This window comes from Hipposideros armiger, unplaced genomic scaffold (genome assembly GCF_001890085.2).
Source record: "Hipposideros armiger isolate ML-2016 unplaced genomic scaffold, ASM189008v1 scaffold_1268, whole genome shotgun sequence".
Taxonomy (NCBI): domain Eukaryota; kingdom Metazoa; phylum Chordata; class Mammalia; order Chiroptera; family Hipposideridae; genus Hipposideros; species Hipposideros armiger.
Genome location: NW_017732618.1, coordinates 8,329 through 27,576, shown reverse-complemented (window position 1 = coordinate 27,576; position 19,248 = coordinate 8,329). Strand labels below are relative to the sequence as shown.

Below are 19,248 nucleotides of genomic sequence, written 5' to 3'. Positions count from 1 at the left end.
GCCGGGCGACATGAAGACTAAGATGGAGCTGCTGATCCTGGAGACCCAGGCCCAGGTGTGCCAGGCGCTGGCGCAGGTTGACGGGGGTGCTCGCTTCTCGGTGGACCGGTGGGAAAGAAAGGAAGGTGAGGATGTCGGCGCGTCGCGGGAGGTGGAGATGGGGAAAAGAGGTCGGGCTTTAGGTTGCAGGCGGAAAATGACTCAGAATAGGGCGTGGGAGTAAGACGCGGGTACCTGCTAGATTGAAAGGGACGTGGTTAAAAAGATGGACACTGAAAGGGTCTTCAAGCCCTCTTCTCGCAGGTGTGGAACCCGACCTGCTGTCACTCTAGTACCAGACATTTCAAAATCTTTGCAATTTTATGATGGTATTTTTCGTAGATCTCCGGGTTATTTTAGCCAACAAGTGTGGATGTCCAGATTTGTAACTGATCATAGATTTACCCCCACGTTTCATCTACTTCTCTAGGTACCTTTATATCTTCTCCTCCTTTGGAGACGTGTCAGTCAGACTCCTCCAGCTGAGGGTGTCATTATGTCATTTTCCCAAGTTAAACAACACATGTTTGATTGGCTTGTCAGTACTTCGACCAAATGCACCCACCAGATTTCCTGCCAGAAAAATCATTTCTTTCAATGGCAAATAACATCAGTATTACAACCCAGTTCTTATAGTCATATATTCATGACTATGTTATTACCTGTACAGTGAAACTTCATGTCTTGGTCATAAACTTGAAGGATTTCTTAATTTTCCTAGCTGGGAATAATAAGCAACTTCTCAACAGTCGATTTTGGGCTGTGATACTGCCACATTTATATTAAGTGAAGTTACCATATTTCCCCATGTATAAGACGCACCCTTTTTCAAAAAATTTGGGGTCTAAAAACTGGGTGCATCTTATACAGTGGTTGTAGCTAATGTTTGGGAGTTTTGACAGTGATGAGGAGTTGTATGAATTTTTTGATGAATAAAACTTGAGTTCAATAACTTCATGTAATACATTTTTTTTCAAACTTTGGGCCCCTACCTTAAGGTGCGTCTTATACATGGGAGCGTCTTATACATGGGGAAATACAGTAAATCTGGTTTTCATGGTGTTTTCCATCTTGTAATGTTTTTAAGTAGAGACCATTGTACCAGGACACAACCTCAAGTACTAGACTAGCTGTGTGACCTTCAGAAGTTACTTAACTGTTTTTGTGCCTCTGTTTCCTCATCTATGAAAAGAGATTAGAAATAATATATGAGGGTTTTGTAAGGATTAAATGAGATAAATGTATGTGATGTGTGTAAAATATTACCTGATGCGTAGAAAGCACTGAGATAGATTGTTTGGGTCACTTGCCAGTTGTGTATTCTTGGAAAAGGTGTTTGCTTTTCTGAGCCCCAGTTTTCTCATTTGAAACATACAGGAGTTGTACTGGATCATCTTATGTCCCATCCAGCTCTAAAAAGTCTTAGAAAGAAAACAAGCCAAACATAAGCCTTTATTTATGAAGCATTTGCTGTTGTGGTGACTCTAGTGTCTTAAAAAACAAGCAGACCAGCTACTAATAGTAAAGCTCATATATCTAATTGTTAACCTGTGTCTCACTCAGTTTAAGGTTCCGAATCCCTTAAGTGATCGAATATTTACTGTTTAATCGTCTGTAAACAAAATTAAAAAGTCCAACAGCACACTGAGAAAAAACAAATGAAACAACATGGAGCTCTTAAATTCTGTAACAATGGAACTCTCTTCAAACATACCCGTTCCTGTTTTTAGCCTTAGCTTTCTCTCACATGTAACTAACTAGTGGATGCCATTCTGAGCAGTAGTAGTATTTGAAGGGAAAATATTCCAATGATTTATTTTAGATGATGGCACAAAAATGTAGAAGAGCTCTGGAGTTTGGTGACATGGGGAGTATTTGCCTATGATCATTATTAAATGTCATAAAGCTAAGCTAGTTATCTGATTTTATTTTACTTATAAATATACTGATATTATGGAAGATTTAGAAAAACAGGAAGAAAATAACTCCTGATCCCACCACCTTTATGCAAGGGTTGTTTTCAGTTTTGCACTTTGTTTCCAATTTTACATTCTCTCCTAATTTTACATTTCTGTAAACAGGAGGTGGTGGCATCAGCTGTGTACTTCAAGATGGGCGTGTTTTTGAAAAGGCTGGGGTGAGCATTTCTGTCGTTCATGGAAATCTTTCTGAGGAAGCAGCAAAACAGATGAGAAGCAGAGGAAAAAATCTGAAGACTAAAGATGGTAAACCAGTCCCAAAAGCCTTTGAGAATCCCTGCAAACCGTTTTTTGTAAAATAAACATTGCTTCTGTAAAAAGCCATTTGGGTGCATATGCCAGATAAGCATGTTCATAATTACTTTTAAAAATTATGTTTTAAAAGACAAATTAAAAAGCAGATTTTGAAAATTGATCCAGAATCCATGTTGGAGTTAGTTTGTTTCAAGCCAGGTGACTGAGTGCAACTCACTAAGTGTTTCACTTTCCAGGTAAATTGCCGTTTTCTGCTATGGGTGTGAGCTCCGTCATCCACCCCAAGAATCCTCATGCTCCTACTATGCATTTCAACTACCGATACTTTGAAGTAGAAGAAGCTGATGGTAAGGGCCTCTGCGCTGTGGAAAGTTACCGTGCAAAATGTGTATTGAAAAAGAACAAATACAGTCGTAACTAGGCTTTTCAAGAGGCATATGAAGGTTTATTCCTTGGCAGGTACAATGGATTATGCACTGGACATAAAAAGTGAAGTGGTATTGGCTGGACTCTGACTGCCCCATATTTCCTCCAACACAGAGGAATGATTTAATGAACCCAAACTTAAAGAACACAGGGTTCTTTGCTAATATATACTCATTACACCCAAAGGACAACCTCATGTGTAAGGTTAAGTTGAAATTGAGGACTTGAAAATATCTTCCACCTGCATAGCTTTGCTGATCACATGTTCATTATCAGTGGGTTTAAGGTGGAGAGCATCTGATCATGCCTTATGCACATGTAGTTCCAGCCTGGGCCTTCCGTGAGCTTAGCCAGCTCTCTCAGTACCTCTGCAGCGCCACGCTTCTGCTGGTGTCTCTGCAGGTGAATATATTTAACTTTTCATTTTAAGCTACTTAGTTTGGCTCAACCTTTTAATGTTCAAAAGTTGGTAACTGGTATGGACAACCCACAGACCTAACTAAGCACGTGAAATAGTTATATAGTTATTTTCAAGTGATAAGTTGTCTCAGAATCTCCTAGGGTTTTTTTTTTCCCCCCCAAATCAACGATATAGATGCCTGGGCCAGAGATTTGCCTGTTTTCTTTTCTTTTTTTTTTTTTTTGGGCGGGAGGGGTGGGGGGCGCGGTTGTTTGGTTGGTTGGTTGTTTTTTTATGACCTAGCAGAGACATTTTAAGCGCCTCATGTGATTCTAATATTCAGTCAGCGTTGAGGGCCACTGCCGGGTTCACCTGTTTGGTGTTTAATCATCACTACCGCGCATGTCATTTCCCTGCCTGGTTCTACTCTCTTTTTAATTTCCTACTTCCGTTTATTTCTGATTTTACCTCTTCTTTCCTGCTCAGGCCTTACTGGCCGTTCAGAGCTAAATTAAATCGAATGGCTTTTGACTGTCACCCATTTCATGCTTAATAAAGTAAGCTGATAAATTAAGTTTGCAAATACAGTGAGTAGTGTGCTCCATCTCAAAACCCAGAGTCCACATCAGACTCACATGTCTTGATTTGGTAGGTAATAAGCAGTGGTGGTTTGGTGGTGGATGTGACCTTACTCCAACGTACTTGAACCAAGAGGATGCTGTCCATTTTCACAGAACTCTAAAGGAGGCTTGTGACCGGCATGGTCCAGATTTCTACCCCAAATTCAAAAAATGGTAGGTAAAGATATTGAACTTGTCACAATCCCCTAAAGTATATTCCATTCCTTTTGTAGATCCCTAAGGCAGCTACTATTCCACTAAATACGTTTTCATCTTATGAAGGTTGAGCTGTTTTCTTTGCCCACCAGAGGTGGGATACCAGTTTTAAGTGGTCTTCGTAATTTATTTACTTAGGAATATTTGAATATCAGTAATAAAAATTGGGTAGCAGCATCTTTTTTGATTCCAAATGATTTAGAATATAAACTTTAAGGTGATCTATGCCAAGAACCCAAGACTTTTTAATCCTAGGGTGGGATATTAAATTCTTATCCCAGATAAGAATTATCCCAGTTAAAAATTATTGTCTCATTGTTGCCATGTGTGAGGGCATAGGAAGGGTGGGAGAACTAAGAAGAGATGCAAATGTACCAGAGATTTTGACAAGGAGAAAGCTGGAATTGGAAGCTGTGAAAGAAACTCCAGTGGTAAAGAAAAAAAAAAAAAAAGTTGTGAAGAGACCCAGGATATTGGATAGATGTGAAATGGAGTCTAGGCATAAATTGTTTGGAATAAAGAGTGAAGTACTCAAACTGCTTAGAGCTAATTGGCATTCTTGAAAAAGGAAAAACAGAAAGCAGTTTTGTTTTTTTTCCTTTGCTTTTAGAGCTAGTAGTTATGGAAGCAATATTTTTATGTAAGCATGGAGTACAGCTTCAACATCTTCAGAAAAGATAAGACATTTGAATATTCCCCTTTTGATTTGACACTACCACTGAAAACTGACAGCCATAGATGCACAGATGTAAGATAAAGGATTTTTTGGGGGGTTTTTTTCCCCTCTCACAAATCAGCATTCTTCCAGGAGGACTGGTAGGATAGACATTAAAGGAAACCTTATTTTGGTTTCCTTCTTTTTGCCGTTACTAAGATGATCTTATCTAGATAACATTAGTTAATAAAAATGGGATGCAGTCTAGTTAAAAAGTTTTTAGTATAAGTATTTATCAAATCTCTTAATTTCATAATTTTATGAAGAGAGAGTTTGAGATAATGTGATTTGGTTAAAGCTGACTTCACAACTTTGCTTAAGATGTACTTTACTAATACAACGTACATGTAAAGGAAAGCCAACATGTCACACTTGAGGTGAATTATACCAGTGCCACAGTTCTGGGAATTTGCATCTGCTACCTTCTTTTGTTTAAGCTATTTTTAAGAAACTTTTAAGTAGCTTTCGGTTTTTGTTTGTACAGGTTTTTCTCTTTGGAGACCCTTATTCTATAGAGATCATCAAAAGAACCATTTCCACAATGTAAACTATTCTACGTTAACATTTAGGAAATGACTTCTTATGAAAGGTGCTCTAAGAGGCAAAGAAGGGGAAAGACTCAAGAACAGACTGGTGGTTTTACATGCTGGCTCACAAGGGTAACCTTTACTAGGTCGGAAGGCCCTTATGCTCTGAACATTTCCTTCCACCAGCCCTCCTTTCAGTCATGCATGCTATATCATCAAGTTTTATCGCTAAAAGAGACCTTAGAGATTATTTGCTGTATCTTCCGTTGGTGAATAAAGAACTGATTGAGAGCTCAAGGGTTGGCACCCAGTCGCCATGTTTGGTAGGTGTCATGGTTGGTAGAGGATTTCCATCCTGCCTCTTCAAAAGCAGCAGTGCTTCTGAGGGCAGCAGACTCAGTTGTTTCAAGAAATGCAGTGTTAATACCGGGCTCTTCGTTTCCCTTTTCACTAAAGGTCTTCAAGTGCCATATCCTCTAGATAGACATGTGTTCAATTGCCTACTTGCTTTGCAGATAAAAGTAAGAGCATTTTCTACATTGGTGCTAAATGTGGGAAATTCGTCTAAAGGCCTAGTTTTTTTTTTTCATAGTTGGAAAAAAAAAGTAAAGACACTGTGCTGGTATAGTCAAGGATAGCGCTCTAAGTTGAAACACTCACATTGCTTTTCATGCCTTCCCCCCCCCCCCCACCTTTGACCCCTGACTTGGCCTTGCTCTGTTTTCCAGGTGTGATGATTACTTTTTTATAGCCCATCGTGGAGAGCGGAGGGGCATTGGGGGCATCTTTTTTGATGATCTGGACTCTCCATCCAAGGAGGAGGTGTTCCAGTTTGTGCAGAGCTGCGCGCAGGCCATCGTTCCTTCTTATATTCCTCTTGTGAAAAAGCATTGTGATGACTCATTCACCCCCCAGGAGAAGCTGTGGCAGCAGCTCCGAAGAGGACGGTGAGTGAGGACCAGAGAATAAGCAGTGTTGCTGCATAACTGGGTGGGAGGTAGGCAGCTGTAGTAACAGTGGGTAGTGTGTTATCTTGGGCAGATACTTTGTCAGAGTTGTGTTAATACTCTAATTTCTTCTCATAACTAGATGACTATTAAATGAATAAAAAAGTTGTGTAAAATAGTATTTTGGGAAGAGCAAAGTTTATTTCATCTGTCTATACGTCAGATTCGTAGTAGGCATGTAGTAAGTACTTGGCGAATTTAATTCAGCTGATTTAGCCTTCAAGATACTGGGCATCATTTAATGTTTTTATTGTTTTGGAAATTTGGAATCACACCTTTTTTCATTCATCATTAAGCTTTCATGGAAGTTGCTATAATGAAAATAATCATTTTAGAAATTATTTACACTAATGATTATTTACACTTACTGTGTGCCAGCTAATATATCAGGCAGTTTGCATCTAATTTTCTCCAGAAACCTGTGAGATTGGTATAATCATTATCATTTTATAACTGGTAAAACTTCTCAGAAAGGTAAGTTCCTTGCCCAAGACTACACAGCTCGTAAATAAAAGATCCCAGGTGTGGAACCAGGTTATCATGACTTCAAAACTTGCAGTCTTTTCCATACATAAAGGAAGTGGTTGAATCAAGTTTATGTTTCTTATCATGATACTCCTGAATAATGCTACCCTACTGTGTGCATTGAGCTTGATGAGCTCAGTTCGGTGAACAGCAAAAGCTTTTCTTCCCCATATGCTGGATATACTTGTGAATCAGCTCCAAATTAGCCACTCTTCTGTCTCATGTGAGTTTCTTATTGCCATCTTAATTGCATGTATACTACTGGTCCATGGCAATAAAATGGATTTTCTCATGTGTGTTGATTCCCACTTTGGGTACTTCTGGAGGTAAGGCTAGTGTCATGAGAAGGTCAACTTAAGTAACATTACAAGTCTAAGGATACATGTTTGTGTTTATCCTTCCTGGCTCTGTTACCTGGTCCCCACTTACAAACTTGGGAAAATGAGAGCTGATTAACTTTTCTTCTTAGAAATTTCTTAAACAATGCATCTGTTTTGGGACTTCTTTTAAAAAAAGATTTTATTGGGGAATTGGGCGAGGGGAACAGCATTGGGGAATCTGGGAAGGGGAACAGACAAGTTGCTGTCATTCAGTCTAATTGTGGAGGACGTCGCTTCACTGGCCCATGTTGATATTGTGATCACTGTGCTCTTCCCGGGTGAGGCAGATTGGTCATGATAGCTTACGGCAGCCCAGCAGCCCACTACAGCCTACGCTGTTGCCCGTGACTCACAGCAGCCCAGCTCCAGGTTGAGCTGTTGTTCACCATCTTATCTGTAGAGGGCGCAGCGTCACTGGCCCTCATGTGGGATCCAAACCAGCGGCCCTGCTGCTCAGAGCTTGCACTTCCAAGCCGACTCTCAACCAATGCGCCACTTGGCCGGCCCTGTTTTGGGATGTTTTTCATGTTTGTTGTAGTTCAAATGGTTTCTCAAATATATCTTTACTTCTTCTTTCACTTGACATGTGCCCTGTATGACCAGGCACTATCCTGGCTACAAAGGTGAGAGTAACTTGGACCTGGGCAAACAAGCTCACAGTTTAGTGGGGAAGGTGTACTTAAGAGGATAATTAAAAAAAGGAAAAGAACTCTGTGGAAAATTATGATAATCTAGTTTTGCATATGATTTCATACACAAAGCTGGCAGGTTTTATGAATACTAATGAGGTGAAGCCTTTAGAACTTCTTGGACATGGGAATAATGTATTTTGGTGTGTTTTTTTTTTTCATTATTTAATGACAAGACATTTTGAAGTTCCAGTTGTGTATATCATTGAATGTCAGGTGTTTTTTGAGTTAGGTAGCTGTGTGGGGGGTTAGATTAATTTTCTGTGGTGTGGTGGGTGACTGTTCTTCAGGGAGAGCCTCCTTCTCACACCCTTATCTCTAGGCCTTAAGGTGGCAAGAAACTCTGGGGCTTAAGATAACCCCAGCTCTGCCCTGTGGTTATCAGCACTGTCTTCACTTTCTTACACCGCATTCCTAACCTGGTCTGTCTCCTTCACACATTAGTCTTCCCCACCTCCTCCTGCCCCAAACACGAGTGTCCCTTGCAGTGGTCAGAATGCTTCCCTTTTGGCTTTACAGCCTCTTATTTGCAGTCTCATTTAGTCTCTTGTTCTTGGTTACTATTAGTCTCTCCCCAGACCTTGAACTTCAGTTCAAGTCTTACAGCCTTTTACGTTTTTTATAGGAGAACAGAAACTAAAGACCTTTAACCTGTTGTTTTGTTGTATTTTGGGAAAGAAACAGGATAAAATTCAGGCGTCAGTTATATTGAAGGAAACGGTTAAGGTCCATAGCTTACAGGTACCTCACAGAAGATAAATGTATGGAAAGAATCAGAAAGATCAGATCTAAGCGAAACCCGGGAGTCAGAGAGGCTGAAATAGGAAAAGGGGCATCGTTCACTCAAAAAAGGAAAGCAGCACAGGGATCCTATAGAAAGCTTGTATAGGGAGCTCCTTCCAGTGGTCTTTGAAAACCAGTACAAACTAGAGAACCACAGCCGTTCCTTAAATACTGGGTTTCAGAAAGGTAATATCAGGGGTGGAAAGGGGGCTGAGAGACTGAAATTCTTTTCCATGGTCTTCGCGAGGAAGGAGTTAAGAAGATTCACTTTAAAGTGTCTTTTGAAACAGACATCAGAAGGTCTTAAATAGTTGTTAGTGTGTAAAATTCAATCAATGATAAACAAATGGTGAGGACTAGAAAAGGATTCATGGATATAATTTACTTAAATTTTCTTAGAGCTTTTGGCAAGTTTTCATACAGAAGGATGTTTTCTAAAATTTGAAGTACTTTGGAATTCTAGAGATTATTTTCCTTTACGAGTGATTAAAGACAGTAACCAGTGGATAAACAAGAATATCTGAGGGTAGTTTAGACCAAGAGAGTAGTTTCTGAATGAGTTGAGAAATGATCTGAAAGGGGGACTATTTATGGAAATTTTCAGATTTGTGGATCATTCTAAACTCTTGTGAATAGTAGACATTATCTTTTTGTGATTGCAGATAAGAGCCCCTTGTACAAAGGATCCCGTTATGTTAAAGGCAATCACAGATTTTTAAGCTAGACAGAGTTTAGATCTGACTCTGGAAGTTAATGGAAAACTAATACCCTAAACCAAGTTTCGGTTGATGCTAAGAAAATAAAACTGAGCGCTGCAACTCAGACACTACCTTTTATTATGATTGCCATTAATCTGCAGGAAGACTGAATTATATTACCACTATTAATGCTATTAGCTACTTTAAGAAAAGGGAATATCTACAATATATTAGTAAGCATTAATAGATTGCTGTTATCTGCATTTGGCCATTTAATTACTAGAGTTTTACCCTGTGTTAGTACGCGTGAGTTAAAGACAGTAAAATGAAGTCTTTGAAACATCTCAGACTATGGGGGAGGGCCAGAGGAGCTGTGTTATCCTGATAAAGGGTGCCATTTCTTTTTCATAATTGTGCCTTAAAAGTCTCAGCTTTGTGTTCATTCTGTTTATTTATCAGAAAACAACCTTTTATAACTGTTCTATGTTGGGCCGAATCTATATCCTATTGTTTTTTGGATAGAATACCCTTTTCTTTATGCCGGTCCAGATGGAGAAAACTCAACTGACTGTACACTGATGTTCCCCGTGCCAGTTCCAGCTGACAGCGTTTGTGGGTGGGAAGAAGCCCCCCTTTAAGTATGCATTACAGGCTAATCTTCAGAGATTTTACTCAGCTGGTCCTTAATGTTATGTGATGTCTTTATGTCAGGTACGTAGAATTTAACCTGCTGTATGATCGGGGTACGAAGTTTGGCCTCTTCACTCCAGGATCCAGGATCGAAAGCATCTTGATGTCTTTACCTCTAACTGCCCGGTAAGAATAGCTCCTCATAATAATTATTCCCCCACCCCTCAACCCCATAACTCCCACTAAACATGAGCGTTAACACCGCAAATGTCTTACCTAAAGATTTCACTGGTTTTGACCTTGCTGATTTTATAAGAAAATCACAATAAAATAATTAAGGAAAATCAAATTGGGTTTTGAAGGGGTGGCAGGATGAACGATATATGATAGCTTTGTGTGTGAGAGCAGGGAAAGAAAAGGGAGTGAGATGATAGGGCAGATGATAGTGTCCAGGGGACCAGATTGACCTTTCCTACTTGGCAGTTTTCTAGGAAGAGGTATGGGCAAAGCACATTTATCTGAACATCTCAGCTTTTTAAACTTAATTCTATTAGAAATTATTGGACTTGTGCGGAAATGTCTTACTCTCCTGTATGAACTATTAAGCTTGTTTGAGAGTATGAGGGATCATTTCAGGTGCTGGCACCCTCTCTGTGCTTTCCGTGCTGCTGTGGTGAGCTTCCACAAAGGTTAATTGAATCTGTGTGGGCAGTTTTAAAGATGGATATATTTATGTTGGTGTATTAGGTTAATAAAGATCTACAGTTGACTTTGTTGCTGTTAAGAAAGTGAGAATGATGTGTATCCAGACTGAAAAGGAAAAGTTCAGGGAAAAAACCCCCCAAAATTACCATTGCTTGTTTTATAGGAGCTAGAATCGTCTTTTCTCCATAAGTTTAAATGTCTAAATAGAAACAGACTATTAGTTGGCATTGATGGTCTGCCTTGCATCATTCAGCTGTCCAGATATCTAGTCTTGTGAGATCAGTACCTTCTACGGTTGTCACTGCCTTCTGAATGGCATTGGCACTCTCCTTGTTTAACTGTTGTTTGGGGGGATCTCATATCCTTGGCTTGAAGCTCACATATATCACTGTTAGGTGTTCCTGCCACTCTAGAGGCGACATGTGACTAAAAAGTAGAAATGAGTTCTTAAGGCCTCTGGTCGTCTACCTGATTGCTGCTGGTCTCTAATTATAACTCACATTCCAACCTGCAGATATGGGCAGATTGAAAATCACTCCCTTGCCCAACTGAGTAACATTAACGGAACAGATTACTTCTAGTTTCTTAGAGTCTGTACATACTAGGGGGTCTGCAAACTTAAGGCTATAGGACAAATCCAAGTCCACTGGTGGTGTGCTTTTGTACAGCCCTCGAGCTAAGAATGGATTTTATATTTTTAAAGGATTTATTAAAAAAGAATATGCAAGAGACCATATATAGCCCCACAAAACCTGAAGTATTTATTAGTGGCCCCGTATAGGAAAAGTTCACCAACCCCTGGTCTAAACCAGTGTTTTCCAGACTTCATACTGCAGCTTAACCATTTTGACCATATTTGTATATTATCTGAGGTATTATTTACTTTAATTTTGTACTCTCCCTTTTTCTGAGAGTTTATTTAAAAAGGCAAACCAATATTATTGCCATTAATAGAAAGTAGCACATTAAAATGTATACTATTAAGCTAAGAAAAGTTTGCCCAAAGATCATCTCAGGTTCTACACTTTACAAAACCCTGGTTTATAGTAAAAATGTATTTTGGCTCTGGGATATTAGTATTAGCCAAAGCATGCTGAGGAATTATTAAGAAATGTTATTTTTTTTAGCAGCAGATATTTTTTAAAAAGCCTACCTGGTAAAAGGCATATTAGGCACAGTGGAGACCAAGAAGCATAAGACATTTTTTACTCTCTTAGAATTTTATTTTTTATTTGTCTTAAGTAAAGAGGTAAGAGTGTCAATTATTTTTTTTTATTATTATATTTTTTGCTTCTGTTTTGGATCTGCATAGATGGGAGTACATGCATTCACCCTCAGAGAACTCCAAAGAAGCTGAAATTCTGGACGTCCTACGCCATCCAAGGGACTGGGTGCATTGATGCAGGCAGAACAGCCTTCCTGGGGTTTTGGGGACGCAATGTGTGCCCCATTCCCCTGGCTGGCTCTGTTGCCACTGTGTGGCAGTTAGCTACCTGTGCCTCAGAGCCCCAGTCTTCTCCATTCAGGAGTCTGCCTCCTTGGCAAGTAGTGAAATGTATTTTCAGCACCACCGGTTTTCATTGGATGTTATCCGTAACAGGTGATGAGATTGAGGCTTGTCATAGTCAACTGGTTGATTTAAAACTCATTTATACTTTTAGAATCATTTTATATGACTAGTTTATAAAATATGACATTGAATTTCCAAGTTAAGGGAATCTAATTATTATAATTTGTATCAAGAAACTCATGTTATTTTCGTATCTTTTTTTTTTCCCCCAAGTTTTAGTTTCTTCCAGAAAAAGCTATTGTGGAATAAATTTTATTTTCATTAATTCAATGAGGTTGAGCTTATTAATAATTTTAGAAAACCAACATGAAATGAAGGTAAAAGTTTTAATTTTTCATTTTGATATTTCTTTGATCATAATCTTTATGTGTCTTTCTCTAGAGATCATAATATTATAAAATATTCACTTTTTTGTGACAGGTATTTAGGAACACTTGAAAATTTCTTAATCTCTACATGTGTTACAATTCAGTGATTACCTATAGTTGTTAACTCTAAAGTGACATCATGGTTATTTAAATAAGGGACATCTAAGTTGCAACTTTAATTTTTGTAGAACTGTAATTTGTTAATGTTGGGATTCTCTGCTCTTATGAATGTGAAAGCTTATAACCTTAGACTCTGATATTTAAAATTTTATATTCCAGACATTTCTATATGGAAATTTAGACTAAAAACAATCCTGGCAATGTTATTAATTAAGGAAATGTTTCTCATTTGGGAAGTGATAAACATTTTCCTTCTTTAATTAAAGCAAACATAAATGTTGTAAGTGTGAGAAGCATGTCGATACTTCACAAATATTTTTTTCTTGTATGATGGACTAATTGAAATTGTCCTCTTTTTAAATTAGAGATTCTGTAACTCTTATATTTGCTTTTAAAAGAAAATCACAACAAAATTTTTAATATGGCTTCTTTGTTCACATAATAATATGAATGTATTTTATTCACAATTATATTGAAGTTTGTAAGGAATAGTATCTTCCTACATATTGTTAAGCATTATCTTGGAATATGTTGAAGGTATGTGACTGTTTGACCCTTTAGGGCTGGAAAATGTATGAATTCTTCAACTGTCTTACAACAGACAGTTTTTATCTGCGGTTAAATTTTATCATGAAATATGACTAAGAAGTGTTGGTATTTTTCTTTTTTTCCCCCAGGATAATCAATATAGGAAAGACAAATATTTCTTAGTACTAAGACTGTGGTTCCTCATTTTGAGGTATTTTACCGAAGAAAAACAATTTGCACTCCAATTTTCATAGCAGCATTATTCACAATAGCTAAAAATTAGAAATAACACAAATGCTGCCCATCAGCAGGTGAATGGATAAAGAAATTATGTTATATCCATAAGTTAAACCACTACTTAGGAGCAACTATTGATAAACGCAACAACGTGGATGAATATCAAAAAAGCATTATGCCAAAGGAAAGAAGCCAGACGCACAGAATACTCACTGTATGACCACATTATACGCAAACCTAGAAAAGTTCAAACTAACAACAGAAACAGATCAGTGGTTGCTAGGCGCTAGGACTGGGAAATTGGGAAAGGGGACAAAATAATATTTTGAGGTGATGGAAATGTTCCATGTATTGATTGTGGCAGTGGTTACCAGACTCTATACATTGATCAAAACTCATTGAACTTGACACTTAAAGTCATTCAATTTATTATATGTGTAATTTATACTCAGTGTTGATTAAATTAAAAACCCATAAAATAGGCATATAGGAATGAATGTTCAAATAAACCTCAGTTTACCTTTTACAATAAAAAGTCCTTTATCATATAGATCTGCTGGCATTTATCGTTGTGTTTTGGGCGCTTGGGGTCTGGGCATTGGACTAAGATAACATTTCAAAATTTTTCTGTGCAAATCAGTTTTTCATACCCTATAATCTTGTATTTCTCTTACAGATGAGACTGGTTGGGGAAAAAAATAACATAGAAAATAGATCATTTTGCTGTTATTCAAAGTAAATTTCTCTTTCAAATTCATCCTGGTGTCTATTCTGAGTCTACTAGAGGCCCAGAGTGTACCTCCAAATGGCCCGAATACCTAATTGCTGCATGTTAGTGGCCACAAGGAGTGGAAATTTGGGGGGAGGGATGTAAATGCTTTGGAGCAAATTTCTAACCACTGCTTTATGTCCATCCACCTATTCAACTCAGTATTCAATGAAAGAAAACACTTCTGCATGCCAAAGACTGAAGAACACCAGACTAGGCTAAATACTGTTTCTTTATGACTTATCCTTCTGTGTGTCTTTTGCTGTTAACAATTCATCAAAGCTGGAATCATCTGCAGGTTTGGGTTTATTTTAAGAAATTTTATTGGGGATCAGTGTGTTTTTCCAGGACCCATCAGCTCCAAGTCAAGTAGTTGTTTCAATCTAGTTGTGGAGGGTGCAGCTCCATGGCCCTTGTGGAAATTGAACCGGCAACCTTGGTGCTGTGAGCCTGCTCTCTAACCACCTGAGCTAACCAGCCGCCCCATCTGCAGGTTTTTTAGTCACATGTCGGTGCCTATGCTAGGATGACTTGAAGGCTAGGCTCAGCGTGGACTGGAGACTAGTGTCTACAGGCGGCTCAGAACTCATATCCTACCAAACAAGACAGAGGTACCATGGTGGCCTTCTGCTCTAGCCCCAGAGCTTATGAGGTGTCACTTCTTCCACAGTCCATTGGTTAAGTGAGTCACTAAGGCCAGCTGCAGAATCAAGCCAAAGGGAATGAGACCTTAACTATTGTCAAGGAGTATGTGGTCATCTTGAAAACCACCACATAGCCTTTTATACCCAAAACCACAAAATTGACTTGACTAAGCATCCCCGCTTCTGCTGCAGAAAAGATTCTGAACTCAACCCAACATTTAAAGCAATCCACCATTGACCCGACCTCTTTTCAGTCTTCTACAGTCCTCCCCTGCACTTCAGCCTCAGACTACACACTCACCATGGATCATATTTCTGAACATTTCCTGATTCCTTTCCATCTGGCCTTTGCGTGGGCTGCTACTGTTTCTGTTTGTAATCTCTTATGCGCCTACCCAACTTTCCATGCCAAAGAAGCCTGCCTTGGAATCTAGCTCTTCTACCCTGTCAGCACATTTTACCTTTAGTATTGTGCTCATCACAGTCTGTATTAATACAGTCATTCAGTGTACACTACACTTACTACAAAATATTTAAGGTTGGGCTTTCCTTATTTATAATGCCTGCTACCTGGTGAGTGACCTGTTAACCTTGATCTTCCAACACTGTTTTGCAATATATTGTGGTACCAAGTTTAGTATTGTTTGGCTTTCTATATGATTGTCTGATTCCTCGTCTGGGAAGACAAAAGTTCCCAGCATACAACTCTCTTTTTTAAAAATGTATTGGGGTGACATTGGTTAGTAAAATTACATAGGTTTCAAGTGTACAATTCTATAATACATCATCTATATGTTGCACTGTGTGTTCACCACCCAGAGCCAGCATACATCTCTTAAAAGCCCATCTAGAAATTGTTTTCAAGGATGTATTGTATTATCCCTGCCACAAGTAGTATGTATTTGAAATCCCACATTTAATAATTTGATCCTTCAAAAAATTTTTTTTAAATTTGATCCTTCTTCCCAAAGATACACACATGTAAAAATCATAATTTCACAATAAACCTAAGTTACCACATTTCAGTTAGTGAACCTTAGACATTTACAAATGGCTTGACTAACTCCTGAACTTGGTATTGTTAACTGAAACCAAGTCATAGGTTGTATAAGACAACATAAAACCTAACAGACCTGTTTCTACAATGCAAGTGGTTTAATACCAGATACACACTAGCATATACCAGCAGAGCAAGGTAATTAAACTGCATTCCATCTTCTATTCAGTGACTTGGGTTTGGTTCTAGAAGTTAAACTCATTCATCAGTATTTTAAAGAATCCTTCACCTATTCCCATTCATGCTTCAACACATGCTTGAACATAAAACTTGCCATAATCCAATCCACCGTGGTTTCAATGAGTTTAATGAGTTTCAACGCATTCCAATGAGTTGACACAAATACAGCCACTTGGCTTTGTAGTCATTTAGAGCTGCAACATCCATTCTGTCGTGGATTCGTGCACTTAGGGAAGTGTTGGGGAGTTATCAAACTAAAGTTCGCAAAGTTGTACCAGTTGAATGCCTCTATTATTGAACAAAAGTGCATAATGCATTTATAAAAGCAAGTCTTCATAGAGATCTATGCTCAGGTCTGGTCAAAGTGGTTTCCATTTTCTGATTTGGTGAGGCAGCTCAAGGCTTTTAGAATGTTCCGTGTCTGCTGCTTGAGAGCCTTCCAACCGTAAGTAGAATATGCAGAATTTCGACCCAACTGATCAATTTCTTATAGTTCAAATTGTAGTTCATTAAAAATAATTCAGTAGATATTCTCAAAGAACATTTAAAAAAATATCTACATCAATACAAATAAGCTTCTGGTTGAAAGTAGTTTTAATTCTTTAATGTGTATTTGATATCGTATACTATTCAACATGAGAGTAGTGCTTAAAAATGTGACTATTTCTAGAGCACAGCAAGGACCTATTTTCATCTTCACCTGCCTCTCCCCCACCATTTTAGTAATGTGAGGGAGATAAGGTATCTCCCTTGTAACAGCAAAAGACAGTCCTCTCAGCTGACACTCTATCATGTGGAGCAGAGAGACAAGCCATTCTGCTCAGCCTGATCAGAATGTCTAACTCACAGACTCTGTGAGCATAATAAAATGGTTGTGTTTTATGTCACTAACTTGGGCTGGCTTGTTAAGCAGCAGTAGATAACTGGAACAGGTTAAATGCCCTTACGAAAGAAGAAGAGAGCAGTTTTGATGAGCTTGACATGCCTGCAAGCTGTCTATGCCAGTATCTAGAGGTGTGAATCTAAAGTTCATGAGGGAAGTTCGGTCTAGAAACATATTTACCAATTATTTGTGTAAAGGTGATAATTGAGAAAGGAAAAGGCGAAGCCATTCAAGGAAGTGCATGCAGTGTAGTAAGAAAACAGTCCAAGACTGAACTGGGGGCAGAGAAGTGAGCTCAGGAAGAGGTGTCAGGAAAGGAGGCCAAGAAGCAGCTCGCTGAGTAAATGGAAGGTGGGAGAAGGATAGTGAAAGGGGCAAGCTGAGTGTGATTGTAGTAAGGGTTAAAACATCACGATAGCTATGTTTCTACATATAGGAAGAAGGTATCAAAATAATGCATGCTCTATACAATACATTTGATAAATCAGGTATTAAGTTCAGATTTTTAGAAATAATTCTAGTCCCTAAATTACCAAGGTCATCTTAGGTACTAAAATTTAGGTAATAAAGTAAAATATTCACTAACATCAGACAGTGTCTCCAGTTTTTCTCAAATTGTGTTTAAATATGAAATTCTTTAAAGGACCAGTAGGTGGAGCACATTTGCTCTAGAAAATCTGATCCTGGGTTGGTTTGGGTTGTTTTTTGGGGGGTGGGGTGGGGCGGAGGGTTGTAGGGGGATGGAGGAAGAGGAAGTGAGAGAAAGACGTGAACAAGAAGGAGGGAGAGAGAAGAGGAGAGGGAGATGGTGTGGGGGGCGGCGAGAGAAGTGGAGAAAAGGCCAGAAAAAAAGGAGGAGGCAGAAAGAAGATGAGAGAACTGTTTGAGGTCAATCCATAGAATTATGGTATTGTTAGAGAGTGTATCTACAAGAGTTATTACATGTTTAATCAAGCACATTTAATTTGACTATGATGTTTATATCTTGTTAAATGTCAAATGGCTTATGTTTTATTTCTCTCTAGTACAGAGAGATTCTCAAGTTGGCAATGTTTGTAATCCCAATAATGTTGAATGTCTAAAGCAGGGGTCTTCATCTGAGTTCCTAGGAAGTTCCTGAACTGTGTGTTCGTTTTTCTTAGAGTCCATAATGTTAATTTGACTCCTCAAAGGACGCATGATCCTGAAAAGATTGAGAACCGCTCATCTAAATTGGGAGGGTGTCTATCCCCAGGGGGTGCATGTGATAATTCAGTAAGGAAAGATAAACATTTTTATGCTTTCAAAAGTTCTATTTTTGTGTGTAATTTAATTATTTGTCCATAGTAAATTAGTACATTAATTCATATATTTAATTCACAAGTAAACAAAGATATTTGGGGGGTACAAAACTAGCAGCACATTCAAAAACTTTCAAAACTTGGTTGTCCAAAAATGTACATTTTTACACTTTTATGGACTAAAAATGAAAGCAGAGAAATTAGAAAGCAGAATATCTTGATAAATCAAAGAAAGAAAACGTAATAACCATAAAGCTGGACTTCTTACCTCTGGCTGGAGTTACAGAAGAGGAAATGGAAACATGCTAATTTCTCATTGGTCTGAGAGGGAACTAATGGATACTGTGTAAAGAAATGGAGAACTAGATGTTAACTAAAGATGTAATAATAGAGGTATTTGCTAGAATAGAAATATACACCAGAATTAGCCACAAAACTCAGAAACATCATATGGAGTGAAAAAAAGCAACCTGTAAAATAATACATATAGTATGGTTCCATTTGTTTAAAATTCAAAAGATGCAAAACTAAGTCATAGACTGTTGTTTCTTTTTGTGGGATTCGAACCGGCAACCTTGCTGTTAAGAGCACACTATCCACTGAGCCATCTGGGTGGCAGCTCAGCTCCAGGTGCTGAGTTCAGTCCGAGCCACAGGTGAGCATAGCCCACCATCGAACAGGCAGTCTTGTCATTAGGAGCACATGCTCTCACCAGCTGAGCCATCCTGCCACCTGTTGGCAGCTCAGCGGCAGCTCAGCTCGGGAGAAGCTCACTGGCCCATGTGGGAATCGAACCAGCAACCCTGTTGCTCAGAGCTTGTGCTCTTAAGCAAACTCTTAACCAACTGAGCCACTGGGCCGACCCTAGTCATAGGCTGTTTTTAGGTGATAAAATTCTAATGAAAAATGAATGACAATGAGTGAGGGGAAGGGTTGAGGTTGGGCTTATGGAGGGCTTAGTGGTGTTCTATTTCTTTTTTTTTTTTTAAGATTTTTATTGGGGAATTGGGGGATGGGA

General features: G+C 38.6%; 1 protein-coding gene across 1 annotated transcript; it reads left to right on the top strand.

Annotated features, from left to right (window-relative positions):
- Positions 1-6: 6 nt before the first annotated feature.
- Positions 7-13,967, top strand: CPOX (coproporphyrinogen oxidase). The gene is made up of 7 exons (XM_019633265.1): positions 7-125; positions 2,121-2,264; positions 2,510-2,620; positions 3,752-3,893; positions 5,906-6,124; positions 9,971-10,075; positions 11,907-13,967. The coding sequence occupies exons 1-7, from the start codon at positions 11-13 to the stop codon at positions 11,992-11,994; spliced, it is 924 nt and encodes a 307-aa protein (XP_019488810.1). The 5' UTR covers positions 7-10; the 3' UTR covers positions 11,995-13,967.
- The last annotated feature ends 5,281 nt before the right edge of the window (positions 13,968-19,248 follow it).

Coding starts and splice junctions, on each gene's coding strand:
- CPOX (XM_019633265.1), top strand. CDS start 11: ATGAAGACTAAGATGGAGCTGCTGATCCTGGAGACCCAGGCCCAGGTG. Junction 2,265..2,509: donor AAATCTGAAGACTAAAGATG/GTAAACCAGTCC, acceptor TTCACTTTCCAG/GTAAATTGCCGTTTTCTGCT. Junction 6,125..9,970: donor CAGCAGCTCCGAAGAGGACG/GTGAGTGAGGAC, acceptor TCTTTATGTCAG/GTACGTAGAATTTAACCTGC.